Here is a 13,919-nt window from a genome sequence, read left to right as displayed (position 1 = left end):
GAGAGAGAGAGAGATACAGAGAGAGGAATAAAACCAGGAAAGAGAAAGAGGGAATCTGTCATCCATGTGACATGTGGCCGGCTCAGCGGTGCAGCCGACCTGCAGCAGGATCCACAGACCGTGGGGTCAGCTGAGTCCCCGGTGGAAACATAAACACCGCAGACATTCACAAACACACACAAATGCCATCCTTGACCACAACATTTAACCTGAATCACCCCCGGACACGTCTCCACCTGACAAACCTGCTGAGCAAACTGTGGCAAACTGTCACAGAAACCAAACTGTGATTTATAAACGCCATGCTGTTTGCTTGCCTGTAAGGAAACTGGCTTTTTTTGGAAATATATGTAGAAATGGAGCATTTTTTTTAACAAAGCGCACAAAGACATCAGATACGTGTTTTGTTATGCAGCTGCGTGCAGGGAATGCAATGCGTATCCCTTGGGCCCTGGGAAGCCTATTATATAGTGGATTGCAGCATATCACAAAAATGAGAGTAAATCAGGACAGGAAATCTGAGAAAAAACAGAAAAAATGGAAATAAACATATAAATCACAGAAAGGGAATACTTAAACAAACAGCTGTCTTGGAGTTTATTTATGTTGCGTAACATTTGCTGTCAAGTAACTAGTTACTAAAATTACTAGCAGTAATTTGCTGAAACTACACTGTTGAAAATGAAGGATTTTAGCTGCAATATTTGGAGCAATTTAATGTTATTTCACAGATTTTACACGTTTTGTTAAATTATAGATAACAACTAGTAAAGTGATCATTACATGAGTGTAGTTCCAACTTTGTCATGCCTTGTAGTGAGTGTAATTAAGAGTAAAAATTGCATTTTCAATCATACTTTAAAACTTAGCAATACTCTCATTACAAGCAACCATAAACACACACAGCTTTACTGTATTTAAATTCACTAAAAACTTCCTTATTTTACAGATATTTTCATTACTTTTCACAGTTTTGTTAGGTTAGATTATTCCACCATTTTTCATGTATTTCTTTGGTACCTTTGCTACCAGATTTTCACAAGTTGTAGCCTTTTTGTAGCTTTCTTTTCTCCAAAAATGATGTTTTTGTGTTATTATGCCACAAAACTGAGTTGTGAATCTAAACAGCACAACATTAAAATTGGCAGCCGGGGTACAAATGATACAATGAGGGTTGAACGTGAATGAAGAATTTGAGACGTTAGATGGGGTGCACACATTAAACAATGAGGCAATGCTAAAAAATGATCACGACTACAAGGAATGAAAGCGACTCCACATGTGGTTTTTTAAATGGATTCATTTAGCAGCCAAAAAAGGCAATGAAACTGAATCTCCTGATGGTCCAACACAGAAAAAGGCATTTGGGCTGGACGATTGAAAACCCAGAGCTCCTTGGAGAGCACCATCAACGCAATATTGATCAAACAATCTCGTTAAGTGCTGCTTATAATGATGCCTAGTCGCTCTTTAAAAGTGTTCTATATGGAATTGCCTTTTGTTTGCATGTACACGCCACACTGCCATAGGCTGGTGTGTTGGCAAAGGGCCACTTCCGGAGAAAACGTCTCACCTGCTATCTCTGGCATTCACGAGGAAAGAAAGCGACAAGTGAAACAGGGTGAGAAAATGACAGCAGCTGACAATCAAAAGGGCAAATACAGGATGGAGATAAAGAGACGGCGGGAAGCAAAGGACAAAGAGAAAATATGCAGAGTGACAATAAGGTCTGCATTCATCAACAATCACTTGGTCAACATGGGAGATGAAAAAAAGGCAAAAGAACTAGGATATTGAATTTTCAGCCTAATTAGGGAGAATACTATGTCCTTTGTGATCAACCAAGCAGAAACATTTAATTACAAAACCAATTATGAGGTGGCGAATGTATCACATCTGACACAACCATCCCCCAAGCAGAACGGGACATTTTCAGGGGCTGATGTGGAGGAGAGAAAGAGGGGAAGATGGAAAATGACTGATGCTGGAAGAGATTTTCTTCTTAATTGTGTTCATGTATGTGTAGGAGAGAAACAGAACGAGAGAAGATTTTTTTTTAAAAAGGCTCTTGAAGTGATGAATATGTATGATTGTACAGTATATATAATGCATGTGCGGGTTGGCGATCCCACCTACATACGTGTAAGAACCACCATGTTTCATGGCGTCCACATGTGTTTGCATTAATGCAGAAAATGTTCTTTTGTTAAATATTCAGTCCTCTCCGTTGACCTCAGACATGATGATCAAAACAGCAGCAGGGGGTTTAAAAAAACACCACCTGCAGCAGTCTGATGCAATGCAGTGCAAAGCCCTTCAGTAAACACGCTAGTTAGGCAATATATCAACATAACACTGATGCTATGATATTAAATTCATATCGTTTGCTTATCATGGCATCATTTTTAAATGATCTTAAAGGCTGCGATACAAAGGAGTGACACCACAATCTGAGAACTGCCAAATTTATGATGCAATTCTGCACCGCAACAAGGTCAAGTAATGAAGAAAAAGAAGGCACCACTTGTTTACTGTTGGCCTTATTCAAGTGTGTCATGATAAAGCCCAGATTCATGAGCATAAACACCATTTATAATAACATCAAATGGAGCCCACCTGTGTTCTGACACGCAGGTTCACCTGGGATTTGTAGCTCCTAATCAGAGTGTTATAATTCAGTAACATGAAAACTGGATCACTCCACTCGTTTGTTCGTATCACAGATATTTTTGAACGGTTTTTCTTAACCATACAACCTCCACACTATTCTCAGGGTAATTTTTCTGCCTTTATTTTTAAACTCTTAATAATTAGAAATTATAAAGACTAGCAATATTTACTCTATCTTTTTTTAAAAAATCAGAACGGTGAAGGTTATGTCGATCTTTTAGCACTTGCAGATTTCTATATTAGCCTTTATATCAAGGGGAAAAATATTGTTATGAAAATCTGTTTTTAGCGGAATCTGACCATGAAATGCTGGCAGTAGAGATATCTTTATGTAACAGTGTAGAAGAGATTGTGTGGAAAATGGCAACGGCACAACCATTATGGTGAGATAGCGTATGCTGTAGAAATAGGAAAAGATGTGTACTTCATGCCTTACAGACATATTATGTCCATAAACAGTAGCCTGCTTGCAGATGTGCACACCAGGCAAATGCTGCAACGTATGCAATGACTGCATTGCATAAATATTAATATACCTACATATTAACACTTTCATGCAATTATGCAATGAGTTCATGAGTAATTCAGTGAAGAGTAATGGATATGGAAACATAAAGCTGTGTGCAGGTTGTAACTATGATTAAATTTGACATGAATTCAAAATAATTTGTCGTGCTGACACTTTGCTGCACAGAAAACCAACCAGCATTGTTGGAAAAGTCAAGTTGCACAGTTTTGTTTGATGTTTAAATACTTTGAGAGCAAATTAACTGAGAAAAATGGGGAATGAATTTGGAGACAAAGTGCATCCATTTAAAGGTAAATCAACAATAGAGAACAGCCCATTTTTCAAAAGGATTGATATGAAGTTAGTTTTAGAATAGTTTCAGAGTTTGCTCATTCTAATGTTATTTACTCTACAATGCTCTCTCAATGGAGCTTCAATAAAATGTGCGAAACTACAGGCTTGCTGGTGTGATATTATCTTATAAAGCTTAAATGTACCCTATTTGAGAACACTACTATTGATTTTTTTGTGTCTTGCATGAACACAAGGATTTATACGCAGCAGCAGATAAATAAGTGATGGAATAATTTCACACTATTCCACTGATTCACAAAGAAAGCTGCAAACTTTTCTAATATGCAACACAATTATGAATATATAATCCTTGAATTAGAGTGTTTTCTGAACAAGAAAATGTATGAAATTGAATTTTTTTGGTGTGAAATAGTAAATAAAATTCCTCAGCATAGCTTTAGAATGTGCTTTTTTGTTAGCAATAGGTCGGAAGGATGTTAATTAAACTTTTGGTGTCGTGTTTTTCTTGTTAGAAAGTTAAAGTTAGATGCGCGTAACTTTGCCATACCTTTTAATGAGTGTAATTTACAATGAAAATCACATTTTCTGTCTCGCATTAACAGCAAATAATAGCAAAAAACATGGAGAGTGAGTGCAGCTGGTATGTACATATGTGTGCACACAAGGATTTATATGCAGCAGCAGACGCATAAGTGATGGAATAATTTCACAATATTCCACTGATTCACAAAGGAAGCTACAAACTTTTATAGTATGCAACACAATTATAGAACACAATGAATATCTAATACTTGAATAAAAGTGTTTTATGAATAAGGAAATGTATAAAATCTTATTTTTTAGTGTGAAATACTAAATATAAATTCCTCCGCATCCTTTTGGAATGTGATTTTTGCTAACAACGGGTCAGAAAGATGTTAATTAAAGCCTGTTTGTTGTGTTATTCTTGTTATAAAGCATTACACTGTCCTGTTAGATGTGTGTAACTTTGTGTCACCTTTTACTGAGTGTGATTTAGAATGAAAATCACATTCTCTGTCGCATTTTAACAGCAAGTAATAGAAAAAAAACATGGTGAGTAAGTTCATGTGCGACTGGTATGTACATACGTGTGAACACAAGGAATTATTTGCAGCAGCAGATACATAAGTGATGGAATAATTTCACAATATTCCACTGATTCACAAAGAAAGATGCAAACTTTCCTAATATACAATACAATTATGAATATATAATCCTTGAATGAGAGTGTTTTATGCACAAAGAAAAGTATGAAATCTTATTTTTTGGAGTGAAATAGTAAATAAAATTCCTCAGCATAGCTTTAGAATATTATTTTTTGTTCACAGTGGGTCAGAAAGATGTAAATTAAACTTTTGTTTTCATGTTTTTCTTGTTATAAAGCTAAAGTAAGATGTGTGTAACTTTGTCATACCTTTTAGTGAGTGTAATTTAGAACGAAAATCACATTTTCTGTCACATTTTAACAGCAGATAACTAGTGTGCTCTTACGTGTGCATCCAGGGATTCACATGCAGCAGTAGACACAGAAGTGATTAATTAATTTCACAATGGCTCAGAAAAATGGTAATTAAACTTTTGTTGTTCTTTTTATAAAGCATTACGCTGCACTGTTAGATGTGTGTAACTTTGTGATACCTTTTAGCGGGTGTAATACAGAATGAAAATCGCATTTTCTGTCGCATTTTAACAGCCAATAATAGCAAAAAACATGGCGAGCGACTGCATCTGTGCCTGGTGTGTGCATGCGTGTGCACATAGACACATCCATTCAAATGTGTGTGAGCCCAGAGAGCTGACTGAGAGGACCTGGCACTGTTCTTATCTTCCTCACATTGCCGTGTGACTCACAGCATTACCAGGCAGCACAGTCATTAGGGGCAAGAAGACCTTTCATATCTCAGTCAGCCCCACAGCTCTCCTCAGGGCCGGCCAGCAGGGACCCCCCCCCCGCCACCCCCGTCCTCTATCGCCTGGCTTTTCTGTCTCTGTCCCTCTATTCTCCATTGTGTTTCCGTCTGGCACCGTCTCACACAGATTTAATGTCAGGTGTTCTCTCACTGTGTTAAATAAGTCGTTTTTTTTTCCCTGTGCCTGGAGGGGACGGAGCCCATGTTTTCCCCCCGTCAACCATCACTGCTGCACACACCCACACACACGCACTGACTGTGTGTGTGCTGGAAATATAAGAGGTGTGGAGGCGTGGGCGGCCAGTGGCTGCTGGGACAGTTCACCCCATCGCTTTCCTCGCCGCCTCGGCTTCCTGACGCCCACCTGCATTTTCTGAGGCCACAGACCACAGTCCTAACTCATGATGGTGGAACAAGTGTTATATTGGTAGGAGTGGCTGCGCTCTGCTGATCGATTGTGTGTGTGTGTGTGTGTGTGTGTGTGTGTGTGTGTGTGTGTGTGTGTGAGAGTGATGGGTTGGACAGGGACAATAATATGTGGTCCCAGCCCTCCTTCCTGAGTCTGTGCCAGCAGCCCTGACAGTCAGATAACCGGCACAATGCAACCGCGGCTCCGGGCTGGAAGGTAAAACATATGCCGCAAATTGATTGATAAATAGTTTAGCCTCGGTGTTTGCATGCTGCAAATAGCATTTCAAAAAGCCCCCTTTCAGCCACGGTTTCGGATGATTTATCGTTTGAACTTTTCATTGATATTCATACTGTGCAATAAAATCCTCTTTTATATGATAAAACTTATCCAAAGTAGGAGCTTTTCTTCTTCAATAAAAGTGATTATTTATGATGATGCTCTTTAAAGCTGCTGGAATCGGATTATTTCATATGAACAATGGATCAAGTGATTTCTTTAATGTCCAAAAAAGCCCAAACTCAAATGAAATCCTGCAGATTCTGACCACCTGACTCTTACTGAGCGTTGTGTCTTTCAGTGGATAGTTTGGGTTTTCTGCAATGTTCTGGTTCAGGGTCACTGCTCTCGCTTCCGACAGATGTTTTCTGGGAAAAAAAAGGTTCTAAAAACTTACTGTACCCAGCATCTAACACTATACGGACTGACTTAGTAAGTAGTAGTCAGCATTTAGTAGCTCAAGAGTTGGATATTTTTCCCAAGAACCGGTGGAGATGGGCACCAGATAGCTGAGCTGGCTGAGCGGGCGACCCAGAAACAGAGGCTGTAGTTCCTGACACAGCAGTTATGGGTTTGAATCCAGACCATGGCCATTTACTGCATGTCATTCCCCCACTCTTCTACTCACTTTGCTGTCTCTCTCTCCACTGTCCTACACATAATAAATGCAACAAGGAAAAAAAAAGAATCCGTGGAGTCAAAATCGGAGCTAAAATGAGACAAATATCTGGAACCAAAGCAGTTCCTGGGGGTTCTTTGCTCCAGTCACATTTTTACTCACTGTGGGCTCATTTTTTATTTCAATAGTAAGTCCTGCACCTCTATGAAAACAGTACAACTGCAGAAACAAGTAGACAGAATCCAAACATGCCTTCTCTGCAGTAACTTAATAATCTATTATAATGATTGATATAATGATGATTATAATAATCATTAGGCAAGGCAAGTTAAAATACATATATATATATAAAGTTGAACATTTTGATTACCTATTTTATTAAAAAAAGTTAAAAACTGTAATCAACGTGTGCAACATTTTCCCAGTGACCACAACTGTCCACAAGGTGACCATACATACTAGGGATATTTTACTACTTGCATTTGTCATTTGTTTCTATACTCATGCGCAGTTTTTGCTTTGTGTGAAACCAGAATGTCATTAAAAAACTCCTAGAATTTTTGTCACATGAATGTTTGCTGCAGCTGAGTCGCTAATTGCTTCCTGGTTGCAGTGAGTAGTGCAGAATTTTTCGCTTTTTACAGTATCTCTATAGTGAAAATGCTTTACTTTTGGTGACGTTTTAAATGAGGCACGCAGAATAAAAATGATTTTGCTGAAATAACACAATTTTAGGCTCACATTTGATTATTTTTCCTGCTCCTCCTACATAATTAGCTCAAGGACTGTCTTAAAGTTGAAAATCTGGCACTTCTTTCTTTTTTTTACAGCTCCTGGCTCTGATAAATGGTGTAATTTTGGTGATTTTTTTAAAGATAACATGCCTTTTCAAACCCAGCAGTGGGTTTCTGGGGGTTAATTGAACGCTATTGTTGCTCCACATCTGCTGGATGTGGCAAAGAAATCTAAGAGGGAGGAAGATAGAGAAGATAATGCTTGAAAGAAACAGAATTACACTGTCTCACCTCATGTTTGCCCTTCATCCTGCAGATCCTGATGTCATTCTTGTTTGACTCCCATGTCCTTTTCTGTAGAATTTACAAAAAAAAAAAAACACAGATAAACACTGTTGCTTTGCTGCACTTGCCGAATTCAGGGTCAAACTCTGTAAAAGGACATTTTTCCAGCCTAATAGCAAGTAATACATCGGCCTAAAGGTTGTAAATGCTGTGGGTGTCTGTCCAGAAGGTGCTTACTTTGCTGTAAAACATCTCATCGCCTGCAACGATGTCCAACTCCACACGGAAAAGGTCATCCCTGGAGAGAGAGGAGGAGACGAAGAGAGAGCTGCAGTTAGCCAACACAGCACTGTACAAATCTTGAGCTAAGGAAAGACAGTGCACTAAGCAAGCTATGAATACCAGAGTTCCTATATGCAGGATTACAACTTGGATATTATTGCTGGCTCAGGACGGTGTGCGTTGATGCAAAGCTTTTTGGTGAAATCCAGGCCAAACACCTAATCCAAACTCCGAGCATGAATATTTCCATTGAATCTGTGCGGCTCTACTGCTAAATAACTCTTTACCTTGTGTATAATCTTCCCACAGCACATGCACCTACGCAAACATATGAGAGGTGTTTATTCATTTACAGTTGATCAGGCTAGCAGAGATTAGGGAATAGCTTCACAATGTCTCCCATTTCTCCCAATATATATACATGTATGAGAAATGGCACCCGACTGAATAATGATGTCTCATATTTCCCCTTCGTCTTTTGCCTCCGCTCATTAAACTTGACTTGCCGCATTGGATTGTCTGCTAGGCCCCAAATTCGGCTTATCAGTCTTATTCAAAAGCTTGAAATTGAATTAATGGATGATTTAATCAGGTTGTTACACTGATGCTTGCACGCCCCCACATGCCACCTACACGTGGTCCAAAAAAACTAACACCATGCGTGTATTCATGGTATTCCAAACTGCGCTTTCTCACAGCCTTAATCTGCTGATAATTCTGCAGTAACCTTGGACGCTCCTGTGAAAAATGCCTACTAAATGAGAGATGGGCTCGGTGGCTAACAGCTGACGTTTGCATATTGATCAAGGCCTTTGGTATCTGCTGGGATAGATCTGAGGCGTGGGCTTCATCTGAGCAAAGGGCCATGCTCTGAATGGGCTAATCTGTAAATCTGCCATAGCCATGTTAGTGCTGCAGTATTGATCCCATCTCTGATCCACCTCTGCCTCCTATTTGCGCCGCATGTTTTTTTTTTCCTGCACCTTTTCCTTGGCAGATCAAGGAGTTGCTCACCCCCGTACGAGTGTTTGCTTACGTGAGCGTTCATATCACCTGAATGTGTGTGTATCTATGAGCACGTTTGCATCAGATTTTCCTGAAAGCTGTGAGAATGTGATGAGAGCATAGGCCAAGTGCCATCAGGTTACTCCTCTGCTGAATAATTTATCTGTTCTTCCTGCTGCTGTGTTGGAAGATTCCTGCCCTTACGTGGCCTTGCGGACCTGGAGGACGGCTGAGTGGCGGAGAAGTGCAAAATCACCAAACACCGGCTTTGGTGCACCCCTGCTTAATAGGTCAAAGTTTAAGCATTCTCAAAACAGTGGAGTGGGCCAGAGTGTGAGCCATAATCTCATCCAGGCTGCTTCAGCGTTGTCTCAGCATTAACATAATGAATATAGCAACAGGCCTCCTAGTCAGTGTGGCTGGCAGCCAGCAGTGTTGCCTCTGATAGAGCAGAGGAAGGGGAATTATTTACGCTGCTGCTCCTCTTTTCTTCCTCCATCTCTTCTCTTCGCCTGCTCTGGGTTGTTTGAATGATGAAAAGCCTGTGGACTGTATGTTTTCGCTTGTTTATATGTATGAATTTAATGTGGATGTGGCAGTAGTTTAGGATTCAGGGCGTTTTAATAATTGAGAAAAGGGCCTAGCATGTAAACTGTGTAAATATTTCATTATTGTTTATGTTGCAAGGAAGCTTGAAACTCACTGGCTCATAATTCCTCCTGAAACTATAAACTCAACTCTCATAATTTGCTTGTTGTTTAAAAATGTCTATGTCCATAATGTGCGCGTGCCTAAGTTCTTATTTCATAAATGCCTCCGACCCTTCTGACCCAGTTAATACAAAGTCAACACAGGGTAAAGAGACACTGTCAACATTTCCTAGTTGACCAGCTCATGAACCTTTTCCCTCTGGTCGGCCAAACAACAGCAGACTCCAGGTCGGGACCTCTTAAGCCTCTAAGTTTTCCTATATATCTTTTTTGATTCATCCTACTCTTTTTCTTGCCGGCTACAGAGTTGTGGTTCAGTGTGCACGGCGCTGAGCCTCTTTGAGTCTGCAAATCCAGTGTGCAGCAAAAGTTGGACAACTAAATGAAACTGAAATGGAAGACTTGAACTGCACACAGTTATGAAACTTCCACGGACTGAGGGAGAGAGGTCTGTGTTTGAGAGAGGTTTGCATGTTCTTCGGTGTCTGTAAATATTTCTAAATCTAAAATTTTTTAAACTAAAACAGCTCAATATCAGCAGTAAGTTCATTGAAGGAGCAACGTTTTGATCAAAAATCCTCTTGACACATTAATATTACACTACACACATGGACAAAATTGTTGGTACCTCGGTTAATGAAAGAAAAACCCACAATGGTCACAGAAATAACTTGAATCTGACAAATCTAATAATAAAGAAAAAATTCTATGAAAATTAGCCAATGAAAATCAGACATTGCTTTTGAACCGTGGTTTAACAGAATTATTTTAAAAAATAAACTCATGAAACAGGCCTGGACAAAAATGATGGTACCCCTAGAAAAGACTGAGAATAATGTGACCATAGGGACATGTTCAATCAAGGTGTGTCCTCTAATTAGCATCACAGGTGTCTACAAACTAGTAATCAGTCAGTCGGCCTATTTATAGGGTTACAAGTAGTCACTGTGCTGTTTGGTGACATGGTGTGAACCACACTAAACATGGACCAGAGGAAGCCAAGGAGAGCGTTGTCTCAGGAGATTAGAAAGAAAATTATAGACCAGCATGTTAAAGGTAAAGGCTATAAGATCATCTCCAAGCAGCTTGATGTTCCTGTGACTACAGTTGTACATATTATTCAGAAATTTAAGATCCATGGGACTGTAGCCAACCTCCCTGGACGTGGCTGCAGGAGGAAAATTGATGACAAATGGAAGAGATGGATAATATGAATGGTAACAAAAGAGCCCAGAACAAGCTCTAAAGACATTAAAGGTGAACTCCAAGGTCAAGGTACATCAGTGTCAGATCACACCATCCATCGTTGTTTGAGCCAAAGTGGACTTCATGGGAGACGACCAAGGAGGACACCATTGTTGAAAACAAATCATAAAAAAGCCAGACTGGAATTTACCAAACTGCATGTTGACAAGCCACAAAGCTTCTGGGAGAATGTCCTATGGACAGACGAGACAAAACTGGAACTTTCTGGCACATCAGCTCTATGTTCACAGATGCAAAAATGAAGCATATGAAGAAAAGAACACTGTCCTACTGTGGAACATGGAGGAGGTTCTGTTATGTTCTGGGGCTGCTTTGCTGCATCTGGTACAGGGTGTCTTGAATCTGTGCAGGTACAATGAAATCTCATGACTATCAAGGTATTCTAGAGAGAAATGTGCTGCCCAGTGTCAGAAAGCTTGGTCTCAGTTGCAGGTCATGGGTCTTGCAACAGGATAATGATCCAAAACACACAGCTAGAAACAGCCAAGAATGGCTAAGAGGAAAACATTGGACTATTCTGAAGTGGCCTCTATGAGCCCTGATCTAAATCCTATTGAACATCTGTGGAAGGAGCTGAAACATGCCGTCTGGAGAAGGAACCTTCAAACCTGAGACAACTGGAGCAGTCTGCTGATGAGGAGTGGACCAGAATACCTGCTGAGAGGTGCAGAAGTCTCACTGACAGTTACACAAATGGTTTGATTGCCTCAAAACGTTGTGCAACAAAATATTAAGTTAAGGGTACCATCATTTTTGTCCAGGCCTGTTTCATGAGTTTATTTTTTTAAATAATTCTGTTAAACCACGGTTCAAAAGCAATGTCTGATTTTCATTGGTTAATTTTCAGTAAATTTTTATTTATTATTACTTTTGGCAGATTCAAATTATTCTGTGACCATTGTGGGTTTTTCTTTCATTAACCGAGGGGTACCAACTATTTTGCCCACGTGTGTATGTTCAAAATAATACCTTTATGCTTGAGCCTTAGTTTCAATATTCAGTCAAACACAAACACAATCTACAATGACATCGTCAAAAAGTGAAAAAAAAAAAAAAAAAAAAAAAAAATATATATATATATATATATATATATATAACATGACAAAAAATGTATCCTGGAGCTATGAAATGGTACATTTGCTTGCATCGTCCACATAGGATTTGTTAATGACAAAAATTAAGAAAAAAATATGGAGTGCTGCACAGGATCAATCACTGTTACTGGTCAACAGTGATTAAAATACAAAATTAATTGTTCTGCAAGGAAAATGGTCCATAAAGATGAAAAAATAATGACTATCCCTTAATATTGGTTGGCAGTCCAAAGAATGTCTGAGAAAATCTGGCTTAAATATAAAAATCCCTTATAATTGCACGGATAAACTAGTATGCAAGTCTTTATCAGGTAGTCACAACTCAATTTACTTAATACTTTAAAAAATTTAAGTGTGATTAAAACTGACTGACATTGCTGTCCCTCAACGCAACAGAAATGGACAAGCTGCTGAAAGCTGGAAAAAAAATTAATACAAAAAAAATTAAATGCTCCAGGAGCAATTTCTCAAGTTTATTTATTTGTTTTAGGAGTTTTTTTTGTCAGTATAGAGCTGAAACAATGAGGTGACAGTTGATAGGTTGATTGACGGCAAAAATAATCAGTAAATATTTTGATTATTATAATTAAAAAAGGTTATTTTTGAAGATGAAAATAGCAAAAGCTCACGAGATCATCAAATGTAGGTGTGGCACTGGTATTTTTAAGTTTTGAACAGGTTTCCAAAAAGCAAGATATTTTAAAACGTGCACTTCATAGGAGACGGTATCAGTGTTTTTGTCCATGCGGGTGTCCTCACTTGTCTCCTCTCACCTGCCTTCGTCTGCATACTAAACTTTCACCGCTGGCCTCAGTAGACTCAGTTTCAGTCTGTCTGTCTTCCACGAGGCATTTGGCCTGACTGCGACCGCTGCACGACCCCCGCTGACCTCTGAGGTCGAGGGTCTGTGGGCAAAGCTGAATTTCCTCCAACCTGGCAGTACGTCAGAGCCCCTTCCTCCCTCTCCAGCTTATACAAAATATGAGCAAACACACACCCAAACACACAAACACGCACACATACAGACAGTCGCTGAGAGCAGAAACTGTTATTCTAACAGTTATTCAAGTGCTGGCTTCATTCCTTCATTCATATATTCAATTGGTAAACACTCTCCAGTTGGTTTATATTTGTGTGGATTAGTCCTTTGGATCTGACTGCAGCTGCTCATCTCAACAGCAGTGAAACGGGGCTTAACGCAGCAAGGCACTTACTCCACCTGGCAACAGCCAAATACATAGTTTACTTTCATTTAGCAGGGACGAAAAGACGACAGGCAGAGGTAGCTGCTCTCAGCAGGTGCTTGGGGCAGGGATTTAGCAGCGCTTGCAGTCTGAGGAGCAGCTATGCTAATGGTGACAGGATTTGGGGATGAGTGAGGCGTCTTATCAGGCCATGCACTCCGCAGGAGCTTTTGGCAGTCATACCTGCCACCACAGGTACTTATTTATACATTGTACATTTTCAAACCCTGTCTTCCTGCTGAGCGGCTCACGCATGCACTTGCACATGTATCTTTTTCCCCTTCAAGCTGATCGTTTTCTGTCAGAAAGCACAAACACTGGTAGCCACTTACAAGAAATACAACGCTGAAGATTTCTTTTTCTGTATCTCAACCCCCTCCTCATGCTCCTGCTGTTCTGCCTGTCAGTCTAGTGTTTCATTATCATCCGGTTGGCTGAGACATTCATATCACATTACTTCTCGTGTTCAGGAAAAATTTCTGCAGCTGTAAATTGAAATGGACATTGTTTTAAAGTGTTTCATGGCTATGTTTTAAAGCAGACCTGCAGACAACAGTAGCTGCAGTTG

General features: G+C 39.6%; 1 protein-coding gene across 2 annotated transcripts in view; it reads right to left on the bottom strand.

The window, feature by feature from the left end:
* The window catches only part of sema6bb (sema domain, transmembrane domain (TM), and cytoplasmic domain, (semaphorin) 6Bb), a 149,646-nt gene that overhangs the window by 65,965 nt on the left and 69,762 nt on the right, over positions 1-13,919 (bottom strand). For both annotated transcript variants that reach the window (XM_055017381.1, XM_023299842.3), the window contains 2 exons: positions 7,988-8,048; positions 7,757-7,819 (listed from right to left, as the gene is read on the bottom strand). In XM_055017381.1, the coding sequence (XP_054873356.1) occupies positions 7,757-7,819; positions 7,988-8,048 (124 nt within the window). The remainder of the gene's footprint in view (positions 1-7,756; positions 7,820-7,987; positions 8,049-13,919) is intronic.

The sequence above is a fragment of the Amphiprion ocellaris genome, chromosome 2 (genome assembly GCF_022539595.1).
Source record: "Amphiprion ocellaris isolate individual 3 ecotype Okinawa chromosome 2, ASM2253959v1, whole genome shotgun sequence".
NCBI lineage: Eukaryota > Metazoa > Chordata > Actinopteri > Pomacentridae > Amphiprion > Amphiprion ocellaris.
The sequence above is the reverse complement of the archived record's forward strand: the minus strand, read 5'-3'. Positions and strand labels throughout refer to the sequence as shown.